We start from the raw sequence: 18,243 nt of genomic DNA, 5'->3' as shown, positions 1-18,243 counted from the left end.
TATACTGACACTGTAATTGATGACAGGTTTAATGAATTCAACAATAAAATGAAGAAGCTTTAAAAAATAAAAAACTAATGCTGAAAATAATGGAAAATATAAGAATGAGAACAAGCTGGATTAAGCAAAGTTTGATTTGCGGTCAATATAGGTTTCGTTACTTTTTATTATATGGCAGAATTTATACATTAAAAATTTTTTCAGTTCTCAAACTAATGTTACGAAACCATCCTTTTTTTATAATTTTTCTCATCTGAAATAAAATGGCGTTTATTGAATGTTAGTTATGCTATTAATTTTTCCATTCTCTACAAATTGAAATAAATATAGTTGTGAATGAAGTAATAAAAAAAAATTGAAACTTCCTGTTTTTACCACTTTTGTTTATGACTAACGTTACTGTAGTTTCGTCCTATAAGGACATTTTCAAACTTATAAATTTAATGTATACATGTTAAGTGTTACTTTTAGAAAAAAAATGAAAGAAAAAGCTCTTCTAAATATGTACCTCTTTCAATTTAAACCTGATGTATTAACATTTATGTAAACTATTCTTTGTTAAAAAAAATAACTAAATTGCAAACTGACGAAGTGAGCTGTAGCACCCTTACGAACGACAACAAGAGTCACATGCTCTAACTAATCTTCTCTGGTAAATACCCTTCAATTTATCAAAATGGACTCTCGACGTCCCATAGACTCTTCAATTTTCTTATACGATAATTTGTTTATAAAATGCGAAGACGGTGGAAGGCCACAGAAATTTTAATTATAATCGATAGTCTGAACTGTCGATATGCTAAAATATAATTGACAGTTCAGACTCTCAATGAATTATAACTGACCATTCGAATGGCCAATTAGTCATATTCAACAGTTTAGATTGTCATTATGTATAATCAACGGTTTGAATTTTCGATAATTAATTCTTTGTTTAAGGATAATTTGGTTCAATTTAAGATAATTGACAGTTTGGAACTATAAATTATATTAGGCTGTTTCAAAAGTTTTGTCCGTTTTAATATCATGCGTTTTTGTAACTCCATATCTCAATAAGTATTTATTCCACTATGTGATGGTATATACTGATCGATTGAGGATTTTCTACTCAATACAATGATGCTGTTCATTTTTTCCAAGTTTCAAGTTGTGCCTCTTTTTCAGTTTCATGATGTCGTTAAGCGTTTTCGTGCAATTTTTCTCTACAAATTCAAATTGAACCAAAGGGCTGCCGAAACAGCCCGAAAAATTAACCAGGCATTTGGTAATTATTTAATGAACGCACTGTTCAACGTTGGTTTACGAAATTTCGTTCCGGAGATTTTAGCCTCGAAGATGAGCCCCGAAGTTGACTACCTACAGTAATCCAGAACGAGGATTTGAAGACCCTGGTGGAGACCGACCCATCCCAAACTGGGCGTGGGATGGTGAAAGAACTGGCCATCAGCTCCCATACCATTATTTTGATGGTTCGAAACGTATTGGAAAGAAGGTCAGAATGCTCGAAAAGTAGGTGTCCCACGATTTGAATGATCAACAGAAATTGTCACGTTTCAAAGTGTGTTCATCTTTGCTTTTACGCAACCAAAAAATTTTTTTTGATTGGATAGCCACGTGTGATGAAAAGTGGATCCTCTATGACAACAAGAGACGTTCAGGACAGTGGTTGGACACCGTTGGGCCACCCAGGCAATATCCAAAGGCGAAAACCCACCAAAAAGACCATTTTTACTGTATGGTGGTCACTATAACTTTCTGTAACGGGGCAAAACCGTTACAGCCGAGTCCTATTGTGAGGAAATCGACAAAATGTACTGAAAATTTCGTCAGCATCAACTGGCACTGGTCAATAAAAGAAGTCCGATCCTGCTCCAGGACAACGCCTGTCGAAGTTCTGCCTCACCCACTATACTCCCCAGACCTCTCGCCAACCGACTACCATCTTTTCAAGCACTTCGATAACTTTCTCACCGACCTTCGTCGACTTCATTCATCGAATCCTGAGCACAAAGTTTTTATGCTGACGAAATTAATGGACTTGTTATGTTGGCACATATGCACTGATTCTAATGGCGCTTATTTCGATTAATGTTTCACTTGAAACGTCAAGAAGAGTACTTCGACCACGCCACTGAAGATGACTGTTCTTGGTATATTTTTTGTTTATTTAACGCAGGCTTTCGATACGCTGAACCCAAACATACTCGAAAGAAAACTGGAATGGTTAGGATTGCGGGACCCTATTAAGGACTGGATAATTTCCTATGTAACGGAAAGGCAATTATTTGTGAAAATTGGGAATGATCTCTCTAGCCAATATAATGTAGGTATTGGAACTCCTCAAGGTAGTCTCTTAGGACCACTCTTATTTCTGTTGTACATAAATGACCTAGCTGACTTCATTGAAGGGGGAAAGGTGTTTATGTATGCTGACGACACGATAATAATAGTGACGGGCTCCTCGCTGAGTACTCTATATGTGAAAGTGACCTCAGTAGTGAACCAATTCTATGAATTGTGTACAAGAAATCATCTTGTGGTGAACCTACAAAAAACTTTGTTCACGTAGTAATAAACCAAACCTGGTCAATGTCAATATAAATAACAATCAACATGAAAAATCAAGCTCAACAAAATTCTTAGGCATACATCTCGATAATAACATAACGTGGATCCAACAAACAGATAATTCATGTAACAAACTCAAAAAAAAGCTGCTTTGCCTTCCTAACACTAAAAAAATCTCTTCATGAATCATCTCTCCTGAAAGTATATTATTTCGTAGTCTACTCGACCTTATTATTCAAAATAATCATTTGGGGTCTTGCAACTGAGTGGACTAGAGTCTTTGTTCTCCAAAAACACATAATAAGAATTATATATAAAATGAAACCTTTCCACTCATGCCGAGAAGTATTTAAACAAAAAGGTATATTGACATTTCCCTGCATATACATTTTACATATATTACTGTATATACATACTAATATCAATCAATCAATCAAATATACTTTATTGTCTGAAAAACTACATCTTGTAGACAGTCATAAATAATATGTAAGATACAAAAATCTACATAAAAAAAACATACACAATTTAAACAAAATAAAATAAACATTAGCTAAAAATGTGAAATACACTGAGATATTCAGCTGGAAATAACAGGACATAGAAATAAAATTTAAGATTCAAGAGAATCGTCAAGATACTCCTGAACTGAATAATAGGCCCTATCAACAAGTAGTATTTTAACTGCTTTTTTGAATTTGTCAAGCACTATAATTTCTTTAATTCGGGCTGGTAAGTGGTTAAACAGTTTGATCTCGTTGAATATAATTGAATCCCTAACAAGGGAGCTCGCAGGAATAGGCAGATCTATGTTACTATTGTGGCTACGAGTATTATATGCACAAGAATAATTTTTTTTGATCAAGCAAATTGATTCCAAGATAAACAGGGCAGCTACTGTTAGAATACCGTGAGTTATGAAAAGAGGCTTGCATGGATCCCCGGGAGCTGCTTTGCACATATATCAGACAGCCCTTTTTTGGAGCACAAAAATAATTTGAAATAAATCTCTAGAACAGACTCCACAGAAGGCAATTCCATATTTAATATGGGGATCTATTAGAGCAAAATAAGCTGTTCTTGAATGGGAGTAGCCTAGTTCTCTAGAAATCACTCTTAGTGCATAGCAACCTGAGGCAAGCTTCTTGCTTAAGTTTATTGTGTGATTTTTAAATTTCAGTTTATCATCAATGTTCAACCCTAGAAATTTATAATTATGTACCCTGTCTAAGATTTTGTCACCAAGGCAGATCTCAGGTAAGTTGCAGTGGAAAGTAAGTATGCTAGTTTTATTGATATTAAATGATAACTTATTGCAGTCACACCATTCTTTGATTTTGTTGATATCAGCTGAGATGGCATCTTGAAGGGTAGGAATGTCATGTAGGTGTGTCATCAGCAAAGAGAGTAATTGTGGCCGTTATATCTATAAAAGCTAAGTCATTTATGTAGATAAGAAACAAAATTGGACCAAGGATCGATCCTTGTGGTACACCACATTTGATAGTTTGAGCAGAGGAACACTCTGTTGTTTTAACTACCTGTTTGCGACCCGATAAGTACGAATGAAACCAGTAGAGAGTTGCCTCTGAAGCCATACTGTTGCAACTTATTAAGAAGGATCTCATGGTTGACACAGTCGAAAGCTTTCGATAGATCACAGAAAATAGCGGCGACTGCTTCTTTAGCGTTATATTCGGAGTATATCGTTTCTAACAGAGAAAACATTGCATCATTAGCACCCTTATTTGCTTGGAATCCAAATTAACGAGAAGTAAGGATGTTATTATCATTGCAAAAACATAAAATTCTGCTTTTCACTAGTTTTTCTATGAGTTTAGCAAGGGTAGGAATAAGTGCTATAGGACGGAAGTTGGAAGGGTCATCCTTGGGTCCACCATTATACAAAGGGATTATCAGAGATGTCTTCAGAAACGATGGGAACTCGCCAGATTCAAAAGACTGATTTATGAGTTGTGATAAAACCACTAAGGTTGAATAAGGTAGATTTTCAAAATTTTCAACAGAAATATCGTCTATACCTTTGCTATTCTTGTTTTTGATATTTTTGATAACTGCTATTATTTCCTCGGGATTTGTTTCATAGAGGGAGAAACTTTCCGATATGTCAATATTGGAAAGAAAATTTAAGGGATTAACAGTTGATGATATATTTTCGGTGAGTTTGTCCGGTATGGTGCAATAGAAGTTATTTAATAAATTGGGATCCAAGCCTACTTCGGATGAATGTTTATTGGACTTTCCTTAGATTTATTTCCTGCTATATTTAGTCTATGTTTGTAGTAGATCTGCTTAGCATGCTTCAAAGTAACTCTGTAAATTGACCTATAATTATTATAGTAATTGATAAATGAAGTTTGGTTAGGATCTACAAATTTTCGTATATAATGTAATGATCTTAGGTTCTTGGCAGAGATTTTAATACCTTTAGTCAACCAGATGAGTTTTCAATTTTTTATTTTGATTTTTTGTAGAGGAAATGATTTATTAAAATTTTCTAATAACCCATTGTAGAATGCCTCAAAAGGGTGAGAATTGTCTAAGAAGGAAGCCCAGTTTGTTTGCTCACAACGTTGATAAAACCTATTATAGTTCCGCTTGCTGAATAAACGACTCCTTTTATCACATTTACTGGCAGTTTTGGAAGAGAATTTGGAGGAAAAGACTACAGCTTCATGATCCGATAGCTCAGAAGGGATAACCGAGCGATCAATGTTTGTTAAATCTAAATTACTGCAAATGTAGTCTATTAATGAAGCTGAGTATTGAGAGATACGAGTGTGACAGTTTACATGCATGGATAAATTGACAGATGTAAGGAGATTGGTTTATAGTAAGGTACTTGTGATGCAGGAGTCTTCAAAATTGATGTTAAGGTCGCCAGCAAGAATAACCGATGAACTATTTGGTAGTTGCGAGAGTAATGATTCCAAGTGTTTTGAGAACAAATTTATGTCCGATGAAGGAGTCCTATATATGCATATTATGTATAATTTGAGTTCTGAGCAGTATATCACGCAAAATTCAAATTTCAAGTTGCAATGTATTAAACTTGTCAATGTTAATAAAGGAGGGTCCGTTCTGGGAATTTTTGATCAAAATTTGAAGTTCCACCATGAATGTGATCTGTTGGATTGAATTTGGAAATTATTGAGTATCCTGGCACGTGAGCAGATTCAGTTGAATTGAGCCAATGTTCAGTCAAAAGGACTAATTTAGGAAAATTCTGGCTTTCTAAGGAAATAAATAATTCATCGGTCTTGTGGTGGATTGACTGGATATTCAGCAGTAGGATTGTCAGTTGCTGTGATGAAAGGAGGTTCTTGGGAATACATGCTAAGTTGTTAGTGACCCGACAAAGATAGTTTTCTGAAAATTTCGATTATTACTTTCTAGACGTGACAGTTCCTCATATAAACAGACGTTTTGGCAATCTTTACTTTTGCAACATTTAAAACTTGACGTCATTTTGGGTTGGTCCATATCCTCTTAAATTAAAGATTCGTCAATTAGCCAGTGGGGAACTCAGTTTGTTCAATCCCCTTAAGTGCCTCCGAAAAAAAGACAAAAGAACTTCTGTTTTGTCAGTTTTTCAATACAAAAATATTTGTTTTTCACAATTATGCACTACAGTTTCAAATGCATCAAATCAAAGCATTAGCCAAAACATAATGCAATCTAGACAACAACTGTAGATTTGTGCGACGCAAAATTTTGGGTGCTTGTTGTATTAAGATTAACTTAAACTTAATTAATAGATTGCTATGCTAAAAATGGTGACAAACACAGGTATGAAATAAGAAATCACCACAACATAATGGACTTACACTATACAATTATATACCAAAGGGGTATGCCAACCAGGGGCATGCCAACCAGCCGGCATACCCCTTGCCGGCCAGTAATACACTCATCCAAAAATAAACTTTAATCAGTCACTATCTGAAGACCAATTTGATTCATCTTCACTGCTGCTATCGTCATTTTAATTTATAATCACTGGATTTACCTCTGTTTGAACGTCTACGAATGTTTCATTTTCCCAATATTTCCGCTCTATATCTACTATATGTCGGCAACGCTTTTGCCATTCCTCGAAAGTGATCAAACTCGTGCTCAGCCAGTTCCCTCACATCTTTCAACTTATATGATGCTTTTTATTTACCTTGATTAACTCAGCCACTTCACCATGTTAGCCTTCCTAGAATTAGTGTTGGGGTCTGGATTAATTTGAATATTATGGTATGGAGCATTATCCCTCATGAATATGGAATTCACAGGTAAATTTGGTATCAACTTTTCTTGTAACCATTTATCATAATTTTAAGAATTCATTTCTGAATGATAATCCCCCGATATTGTGCCTGATTTAAATATAAAGGGACAATTAAATTCAAAGCTCATGTCACCTCCTGCATGGACAATAATGAGTCTTGGTCCTTTCCCAATACAGGGTGTAACTGAATAAGTGTAAAACATTTAAGGAGGTGATTCCTCATCGAAAAAAAGATAGGATCTTTCATATAAAGAAACTTCATTGGAGCATCCCTTGTTAAGATACAGCCCCTTAAATGGGGTACATAAAATTTGTATAACAATTTTTTTCACAAGCACTGAAAAAGTTACAATATTGAAATTAACCTGAAGTTTTGTACTACCAGTAATTTATTTGGTTCACCCCATGGTTGTAAGAGGTGGAAAACGCAACCCCTAAAATTTATTTTCAATGTAACTTTTTGTCTTATTATTTGTTTACCATTTAAAAATATATTTCCGATAGCCTGTTTCATTCTAAACAAAAAATGTCTCTTGGGTTTTTTGCCCAAAATAAACCAGTTTGCAGCAAAAAATTATTTTACGAACAACTACAGAGATACACCGTCATAAATGCGAACTGGATTTATTGTTATTTTGTAGTTAGTACCTGCATTAAACGATTAAAGGGTAATAAACAAAACTAATTTATTATTAACAAAACACACATGTAGAAATCATAGTAAATGTTCAATATATCTACCTTCAGACATTACGCATGCGTCTAGACTTCGGCGCATTGAGCCACGTATTCGCTCAAATATTCCTGGAGTCTCTCTGATTACCCTGCACGCATCGATGATGCGGTTTCTTAAGTCCTCTACATCGCGAACAGGAGTACGATAAACCAAATGCTGTAAATGGTCCCGAATAGAGAAATCGATAGGATTGAGATCCGGGGAGCGAGCGGGCCAGTTCTGTGATCCTCCTCGACCTATCCACTGATTTGCATATGTTTCAGTTAAATGCTGACGTGCTACTTGACTAAAATAGGCGGGAGCCCCATCATGCATAAAAAACATATCCCTTCTGACGCCCGAAGGAACTTCCTCCAGCAGTACTGGATGCACTTCTCTTAAAAATTGAACGTATGCCTCACCATTTAATCGAGGAGGTAGAAAATAAGGCCCAATCAAATCATCCCCAATAACTCCGAACCACACGTTAAGAGAAAACTGTTCTTGATGGTTAGTTTGGACAATAGCGTGAGGGTTTTTATCAGCTCATATGTGGTAATTATGAAAATTAATAATCTTGTTCCGAGAAAAACTTCATTCGTCTGTGAATTCTATCGTCTTCAGAAAGTCACAATTTCTTCTAATCATTTCCAGCATCCAATTGCAAAATTCAAGACTGTTCGGAAAGTCTCGCGGTAACAGTGCCTGTACTCGTTGCAGATGGTAAGGGTATAAGAGTTTTTCCTTTAAAATTCGAAATACGGGCGTATGATCAACATTTAGCTGGAAAGCAATCTTTCTAGTACTGGTAGTAGGTTGTTCTTCAATCAAATTAAGTACTGCTTCCTCAAGCTGTGGTGTTCGTACTTCTCGATGGCGACCACAATCCTACGTTCTTTTGTCGAATGAACCATATTCTTGTAATCGTTAATGAAGTCGAGCAAATATTCTATGTGAAGGATGCTGCCGTTGAGGATACATTTCAGCATAGAAGCTTCTAACCCATTCCCCTGCGACAGACCGTAAACGTAATGCATATCAGCCATTTTGATAACAAGTGAATTATTAAAGTAACAAATTAAGAACAGAACAACAACACACAATTGGTATTAATTCAATTTCGAAAATTTATAAACTGACAGCGTCATACCAATTTAATTGTCACTATCGCTAATAGCGACCTACTAGATAGTTTCGCATTTTCGCATTTATGACGATGTGTCTGTAGTTGTTGGTAAAATAATTTTTTGCTGCAAACTGGTTTATTTTGTACAAAAAACCCAAGAAACATTTTTTGTTTAGAATGAAACAGACTATCGGAAATACATTTTTAAATGGTAAACAAATAATAAGACAAAAAGTTACATTGGAAATAAATTTTAGGGGTTGCGGTTTCCACTCCTTACAACCATGGGGTAAACCAAATAAATTTCTGGCTTAGTGTCTTTTTGGTAGTACAAAACGTCAGATTTATTTCAATATTGTAACTTCTTCAGTGCTTGTGAAAAAAATTGTTATACAAATTTTATGTACCCCCTTTAAGGGGCTGTATCTTAACAAAGGATGCTCCAATGAAATTTCTTTATATGAAAGATCCTATCTTTTTTTCCTTAAATGTTCTACACTTATTTAGTTACACCCTGTATTTATAAATAACCCTTTGGTTGATTCATCCGTCCAGTTCTTGGAAGATGTATGTCCACTATGAAGGTATGTTTTATCAAGAAACAATTGGTCGCTGTTGGCTAAGAAAATAATAGATTTTTTGTGAATACTTGATTCTCAATGCTCTAATGTCCATTCTCTCTATTAAAATTTTTCAGTCTTCCATTTGAAACATATTTTTTTTTTAATCAACGAAGAGATGTTTCGAAAGCCACAATTCCCAAAATGTCATTAATTTTGTGTTGGAACATTTTTACCGTAATACGACACCCTTCCGTCTTATGAAAGTTATAAATAATCCGTCTAATATTGGAATACTCTTACTCATTAATATCAGTTACTGGTGCTCTTTTAGGCCGCTTCTTTCTTGGAGTGGAAAATTTTACTTCTCCGTTGTTTGCAGAAATTAATTGGTCCCCTTCTCTATCCACTCATTCAATGGTTCTTGTTGAAATAGCTAATACAAAATAAAGATTTGTGTTGAAATAGTTAGTTTTTAAATTAATTTAATGTTACCTGTAGCGAGAGTGTTTTATTTTTCACATTTGATAATAATGTATCCGACTCACATCAACACTTACTTTCACAAATTATTCGGTCAATGCCAAACGCCAACAGCATTATGATAATAATAATATTTTATTGGTTCTTCTGGATCATAACTCAATGATATAGAACAAGTCAGTGTAATATGATATAAATAAAAAAAAAAAAAGAAAAGATTATGTAACACATGGATCAATAAGTCCCGAGACTAACAATGAAAACAACATTTTTTTTACAAAATTTTTTTTTATTCATCAACATAATCTCCTTTTAGGGTGATACAATGGTTCCAACGCTTTTCCAATTTTTCAATACCATGTTTATAAAAAAATGTATCTTTCGCTTCAAAATAAGTTTCAGTTTCAGCGATGACCTCCTCATTTGAGCCAAATCTTTTTTCCTGGAGCATTTTTTTAAGATCAGCAAAGAGCCAGTAGTCACTGGGGGCTAAATCTGGTGAGTATGGGGGGTGGGGAAGCAGATCAAAGCCCAATTCGTTTAATTTTGCCATTGTTTTCATCGACCTGTGGCAAGGTGCATTGTCTTGGTGAAAAAGGATTTTTTTTCTCTGCATGTGCGGTCGTTTTTTTGCGATTTCCTCCTTCAAACGTACCAGTAAGTCAATATAATAATCACTGTTGATCGATTTACCTTTTTCGAGGTAGTCAATGAAAATCACGCCATGCGCATCCCAAAAAACTGACGCCATCACTTTGCCAGCTGACTGCTGCGTTTTCGGACGGCTTTCGCCAGCTGTGCGCCACTCAGATGACTGCCGCTTTGACTCTGGAGTGTAGTGATGTATCCATGTTTCGTCCATGGTCACGTAACGACGCAAGAAATCTTTTTTGTTGCGAGTAAATAGCAATAAACAGCTTTCTGAATCATCGACTCGTTGCTGTTTTTGTTCCATCGAAAGCAATCGCGGCACCCACTTAGAAAAAACCTTTTTCATGCTCAATTTTTCATGAAGGATAGTAAATACACTTCCATATGATATCTGTGTCATCTCAGCAATCTCACGGAGCTTCACTTTACGATCTTTCATTACAATTTTTGTCACTTCACTCACATTTTCCGGTGTAACAGCTTCCACAGGTCTACCGAGCGTTTTGCGTCATTTGTGTCGGTACGACCACGTTTAAACTCGGCAAACCACCGACAAATCGTTGCTTTTGATGGACAAGAGTCCGGGTAACATTTTTCAATCCATTCTTTCGCTTGCACGGTGTTTTTACCCATTAAAAAACAATGTTTTATCAGAACACGAAACTCGGTTTTTTTCATTTTTTAAACAAACTACAAAACGACTTTACTCTAACCTCGATAACTCAGCTGTTTCTGGTCCGATCGACTTAAAATTTCGACACGTTTCAAGCAGAGGTTAGTACTCTAGAAAGACGTGGTTACTGGTTTACTAAGAGCGCCATCTCTGGGTTAGTCTCGGGACTTATTGATCCATGTAGTACATATAGGATATGAACAGTTATGTAAAATTATATATTAAAACTTATAACTAGGTAAAATTATAATATATTAACAACCCTAGATGACAATCTCAATTCTTCAGTTATATTGATAAGTCATTTATAAACTCTTCAATGGAGTAGTAGGCTTTATCAATCAGAAAGTTTTTTAGGAACGGTTTAAATTTTCTTAGTGACATTTTTCTAACATGAACAGCAATGATACGCCTCTGTACAGAGCATCACTATGTCTTGCAAGAGCTGTAGTGGGGTTTACATTGAAAATAAGTTTGTGCGCATGGCGGCGGGCTTGCCATCACGTTTGGCGCCTGTTGAATTACACTTTAGATTAGACTCATAAAAATCGACAAAACTTTTGAAATGACCAATAAAAAAAGTACCATGCTCCTTCAGCGCCTTTGTAATGAAATTTTCTAGATATTCTGTGAATGATTAGGAACTAACTCATAATAGTGTGAGGGAACACCCTAATGTATGTAAGTATGTGAAAATTTGGGAATGGGTTTCAAAAGAAAATACATTATTATCTGCAGTATATTTCATTAGTACAAATGTGTGTAAAAAATGGCAAAAAAACTTTCACTAAATCTACATTTAGATGTAAATTTGGTAAAAAAAGGAGTAAATATAGCTGAAAATATAACAGAGATTATAAATAAATCATACTCACTGAGTATGCAAGACTTTTCTATTAAAACTGTGGAAATAATTTTTCATTGCTTGTATAAAAAATCTATCATACATTTTTCATTTTATATATATATATATATATATATATATATATATATATATATATATATATATATATATATATATATATGAGCGGAGCATCAGTCACTTGAATCACTTTTCTCACAAGAAAAGAGTACAGTGTATAAGAATCAGTCATAAATATATCCAGTTTTAAAAATTCGCTATAATTAAGCCAATATTTAACACGGCAAAAATTCGATTTCTACTGAAGTAGAAATCATTAAAGCCACTCATACATTTTTTTTACTAAAGAGAAAATGACAAAATTCATGTGTTTATTTACCTTTATTCAATTTCCAGTACACCCTGAAGAACCTCATCTTAAACTTTACCATCCGAATAAACATCTCAAAAAACACATTTGGTAAAAAACAAACAGCTCAATAGGTACAAAACACTTATAATTTACATATCTATAAAAAAACTGGAGTATGTTACAATAAATATATTATGATTTAAATAACAAATGGGGAAACAAGTCAATAAGATATGTTACATAATATTAATACAAAGAATAGGTAAGATATGCAGATAAGGCACATGCAGTGACAACTATATTAGTCACTGATAAACGTCTTTCTTTTCTCATAAATTATTCCCGGATCTTGAAGAAGTAGGCCTATAATTTCAAGGTTTTCAGTAGATACTACCGAATGACGTTTTCATAATGTTCAATCAAAAGAAATTAACACCACATCCTTTACATTTTTGAATGTCAATGAATATTATCTATTTTCTATTCAGAAAGTGTATTTCAATTTCAAACCACACTAAAATTGATTTGAGTTAGGTTAGGTCAACCCTTCTCTCTGCCTGTCAACCCTTAGTATCGCTTTGATTATTTGAATCCAGTCAAATATTAGTTTTTAAATTTGAAGCAATCTTAGGAGATTAGTTGAAATTACTCAAAATTAGTTCATGCCATAAAAATATGCAATTCATCTGTTTATTCTATATATTCGAAAGAAAGAAAAAGTGAAAAATAGTTTTTGATTTATTCTCAAGTCAGGTGACACTTGTTCGTAAATATCATCTCTCTCAAAGGTTACATGTTATTTGATTGATATTATTTTATAGTGATTTCCATTCAATTTGAATTTTCTTGGTGAGAAGTGATTTTTTACAGAGGTTAATTTCTTCATAACAAACATTATCTAATGCTTTGTTGAATTCTGAAATATAGTTTTCCCTAACAATACCAACTCAAATACTAATAATACCAATTAAAATAAAATAACAAATAACTGTTATTTGAAACATATTACTTTGTTTCTAATCTCAAAATTTCAATTGTAACCTTTGAAAACTGCGAGTTTGTATATTACAAGAAGGTAGATCACTTTGACCGTTGTGAAATAGTCTTTGATAATGTCTGCATACTACGGTTGTTTTTCTTTCTGTTCAAGTAGTTTTTTTTAACAATCAACATTCCTAGCTGAATTCCTTTTTGGGATATTTTCCTAATATTTGTTCAACAGCACTACACATTTTACTTGCTGAATGGAAAACTATACTCAGACAAAAAAGAAAAGGACATAGTAAATTTTTACACCAAATAATTTTTTTTGACACATGTAGAATATCCTAAACTAAAGAGTTTTTATCATCCCTTTAAAGGACGCTAATAACGTTTGGTAATAAACATCCAGTACAGAGAATGAGCTATCACAAAATCCAAACAATTCAGAACTGTCAACTGTTCTTCACAGTCTTGCTAAGAGTATTTTTCAAAGGATAATGATTTCCCAAAACTGAATGAAAATGAAACAATTCAATTTCATAGACCATTTGTTTGCTTCAACAAGAACAAGCAAATCAAGCAATAACGTGAAACTCAAACTGACCAACAGCAGAAATAGTATTACCTGATATTACTACTACGAGGTCCAGGTATCCTAGAAGCAGGTCTTGGGATACCTGTAGGTCGAGGTAATCCACTAGTTCTGGGTGGATGAGGTTTGATGAAAGTGCTGTCCCCAACAATGTTGACCTTCTCCCTTGGCATTGGGAGAACCTGCCAAATTGAAAAAGAAATAATTCAGTTAATCCTTAAAGAATTAGAAGGTGAATAAGACAACACATATTGCATCATTGATAACGGATAGATAACGATAGACTTGACTTCAATTCTATTACAATTCTTTATGTGTTCTAGATATTTCCAAACATTCCACATTTTTGTAGTAATTTTAGAAAAATAAGGAGTATACTAATGGGACAAAATTCTGAGCCAGTTATATTTCTTTAAACTTTTTGGTGGGTAAAATGATGAGCAACTTCCAGGTTGACAGTGAAGAAAATAATCATATCTAAGAAAGAGAAAATCATCATATTTGGAAGCATCCAAGTTATGTGGCACAATATGTCACATGAACTTGCTCAGGAAGTTGATAGAAATAGAAATAGTTTTATTCATCACTAAAATTTTCACACATACATAATTACAAGACTAAATACGTGAGAAAACTTATTGGACTAGTCAAAAGTAAAACGCTAAAAGCAAAACAAAAATGTTTGATCTTGAACAAACTTAAAAGAGAAGACTACATGTATAAAATAAACTAAGTCATTTATCTAAGCACTAAAAGCAAGAAATTCATCCATACTGTAGAAGCAGTTATCCAACAAGAAATCATATAGTTCATTCCTCATTACAGTTCTATTTTTATTGATCCCTATAAAAGTTGTTATTTTATTGAAACATTTAATACCCAAGTATTTTGGGGAATTTTGACTCACACTCAAGCGAGAGTAGGGGTGGTATAAAGTATGTTCACCCCGAGTAGCGTAATTATGTATATCAGAGTTTTTTGGATATAGGTGTTTATTATCATAGATAAATAACACTAGCTGTAATATGTATAAGCACGGCAATGGTAGGATGTTGAATTTTTTAAACAGTGGTTTACAAGAGTCCAGTGGATGAGACTTGCCCATACAGCGAATGACTCTTTTCTGAACCTTAAAAATACGGTCAGTATATGCAGAGTTACCCCAGAAGATCAATCCATACTGTATTCTTGATTGTACCAGTCCATGATACATGAGTTTTAGAACCTCTGTAGAGACAGTGTCTCGCAGATTCCGAATTGCATAGTTTGCACTGCCAACCTTTACACATAAACTGTCGATGTGCCTCCCATGTTAGCTTTTGATCCAGGAGTATTCCTAAAAATCTAGCTACCTGGCAGTATTCCAGAGTTTCACCACACATATTGATGTTGTTCAATAGATCTGGATTCGAAGTACCGTTCTTAGGTAAAAAATTGATAAACATAGTTTTCTTTATATTGCAGACAAGGTCATTGTCGCTACAGTATTTACTGAATTCATCACATGCATAATTACCCAAGTTTACCAGACTTCCCAAGGTTTTATGGGCTAAGAGTATATTTGTGTCATCAGCATAAAGTATCATTCTATTTGGTGTGGTACAGGTATCGTAGATGTCATTTGAAAATATTATAAAAAGAGTTGGTCCCAATATAGACCCCTGGGGCACCCCTAACTCAGTCAGATTTGCTATTATTTATTACTGTCACTTGAGAACGATTTGTCAAATATGATACTATCCAATCATGTGGTATACCACGAATTCCTATGCTGTATAATTTACGAAAAAGTAAGTTGTGGTTAACCATATCAAATGCACGAGTTAAATCATAGAATATACCTAGCACATTCTTCTTATTATTAAGCTGTTCATAGATAAAATCCAGAGCTTGTTCAATGGCCGTTGAAGTTGATTTAGCTTTCCTGAATCCGGATAACATACACACTCGGACTCGGATAACATACACACATAATATCAAATGGAAAAAAATCGTTTGTTTGAAGGTGTGTTTTTCACAGATTCTTTCAAGGATTTCGAATCAATTTATATCATATTAGAAAATGGAAGTCCGACCTGATGAAATGCAAATGAAAAAAAAAATTGGATTTTAAACTTATAGATGAAAAAAAGTTTATAAAAAAAATGGGGGAAAAGTGCAATGAGCCAATGAGGCTACTGTGTTTTCCGCAGACTTGGACATAATGGACAAGTCAGATAACTCCCAGGCAGTGGAAAAAAATGCATAGTGTGCATTAGTGAATATTAATGAATAGTTAGAACTGACATATTTAGAGAGAAGCATTATCTATCTCCATGAATATTTAGCCGACTCATCTCTCATTTCTGAATTCACCTTGCTCAAACAAATCAACTACCAAGAGTTATTTAAAAAAATGTGGATACTCTTAAAATATCCGTTTCCCAACATTTTCAGGGCTAAGACTATGCAAAGTTGATAAAAATTAAAAATAATTATGTATTTGGCAACTCAACTGGTGAATCACTAGCAGCAGTATATTTACCTATTATTGCCCTAATTATTGCCTAGGATATTATAAAGATGACAAAAAACTTATTCAACTTACATCCGCATCACCAATATAATTAACGTGAACTGATTTTTAATTAATGCCCCAGAATAGATATTCTTATTAACTGTTATCATAATTATTATTCATAAGAAACTAAATGATATTGTCAAAAGCCAAATTGTCAAACATATTAATTTCCGAAAATATTCAATTTTCCAAATTTATAGCCTCAGTGCACCGCACTGTGTGGGTCGATCTAGTAAAAGTTCATTTACCCAAATAAAAGTTATGATATTCGGTAATTAGCGATAATGCAATAATGCTGATTGGCATTATTGGACTTCGACCCAGAATCGGGAACAAGAATGTTTGAGAATGATCATTAGTTTGCCACCTTCTGAAGAGAACACATCCATCACCCCTGAAAATGTACCTTCGGTAAGTTCATTTTTTTTATTTGTATTATTGGCTTGTTGAACCATATTTTTGAAACATTTTAACACTGTTGAGGATTATGTTGTAACTTTATTTTAATAAACTCCAATATTTTTTATCTATGATTATTATTTTTTATATAAATCCTACCATCTGAGTTAACCCCTAACTCGTGAGCCATTTGGGCCGCGACAATATTATGTAATGATGACAACTTGTAATCATGATTGGCTAAATTGGGGTACTTATGACAATTCTCCATTTCACAACTTATTCTTTTAAAAATTCATTTATAATAGGGGAGCCCAAGCTGGGATTTCGGGATTTACTAAAGCGCGGCAGATTAATATACAGGGGGATACCTTGTACCCAGTTAAGTACCTCCACTAAATATGAGCCCCATATATAGGGTGTAACTAAATAAGTGTAAAACATTTAAGGAGGTGATTCTTCATCAAAAAAAAGATAGGATCTTTCATATAAAGAAATTTCATTGGAGCATTCCTTGTTAAGATACAGCTCCTTAAAGGGGGTACATAAAATTTGTATAACAATTTTTTTCACAAGCACTAAAAAAGTTACAATATTGAAATTAACCTGACGTTTTGTATTACCAAAAAGACATTTAGCCAGAAATTTATTTGGTTTACCCCATGGTTGTAAGAGGTGTAAAACGCAACCCCTAAAATTTATTTCCAATGTAACTTTTGTCATTCTAAACAAAAAATGTCTCTCGGGTTTTTTGCCCAAAATAAACCAGTTCGCAGCAAAAAATTATTTTACGAACAACTACAGAGATACATTGTCATAAATGCGAAAATACGAAACTAATCTATCTATTAGGTCGCTATTAGCGATAGTGCCAATTAAATTGGTATGACGCTGTCACTTTGTGAATTTTCGAAATTGAAATAATACTATTTGTGTGTTGTTGTTCTGTTCTGAATTTGTTACTTTACTAATTCACTTGTTATTAAAATGGCATACACAAATGAGGAAATGGCTGATATGCATTAAGTTTACGGTCTGTCGCAGGGGAATGGGTTAGAAGCTTTTAGAAGATATGATGAAATGTATCTTCAACGGCAGCATCCTTCACATAGGATATTTGCTTGACTTCATCAACGATTACGAGAATATGGTTCATTCGACAAAAGAATGCAGGATTGTGGTCGCCATCGAGAAGTACGAACACTACAGCATGAGGAAGTAGTACTTAATTTGATTGAAGAACAACCTACTACCAGTACTAGAAAGATTTTTTTCCAGCTAAATGTTGATCATATGACGGTATTTCGAATTTTAAAGGAACAACTCTTATACCCTTACCATCTGCAACGAGTACAGGCACTGTTACCGCGAGACTTTCCTAACCGTCTTGAATTTTGCAATTGGATGCTGGAAATGATTAG

General features: G+C 34.0%; 1 protein-coding gene across 2 annotated transcripts in view; it reads right to left on the bottom strand.

Moving 5' to 3' along the window:
• Positions 1–12,297: 12,297 nt before the first annotated feature.
• LOC111517210 (uncharacterized) overlaps positions 12,298–18,243 on the bottom strand; it is an 18,583-nt gene continuing 12,637 nt past the window's right edge. For both annotated transcript variants that reach the window (XM_023173300.2, XM_023173291.2), the window contains exons 5-6: positions 13,897–14,045; positions 12,298–12,650 (exon numbers count right to left, since the gene is read on the bottom strand). In XM_023173300.2, coding sequence (XP_023029068.2) covers positions 12,617–12,650; positions 13,897–14,045 — 183 coding nt within the window. In that variant the 3' untranslated portion in view covers positions 12,298–12,616. The remainder of the gene's footprint in view (positions 12,651–13,896; positions 14,046–18,243) is intronic.

Source organism: Leptinotarsa decemlineata, unplaced genomic scaffold (assembly GCF_025532065.1).
Source record: "Leptinotarsa decemlineata unplaced genomic scaffold, Ldec_3_MD MMD2_tig00026336_RagTag_RagTag, whole genome shotgun sequence".
NCBI classification, from domain to species: Eukaryota; Metazoa; Arthropoda; class Insecta; order Coleoptera; family Chrysomelidae; genus Leptinotarsa; species Leptinotarsa decemlineata.
The sequence above is the reverse complement of the archived record's forward strand: the minus strand, read 5'-3'. Positions and strand labels throughout refer to the sequence as shown.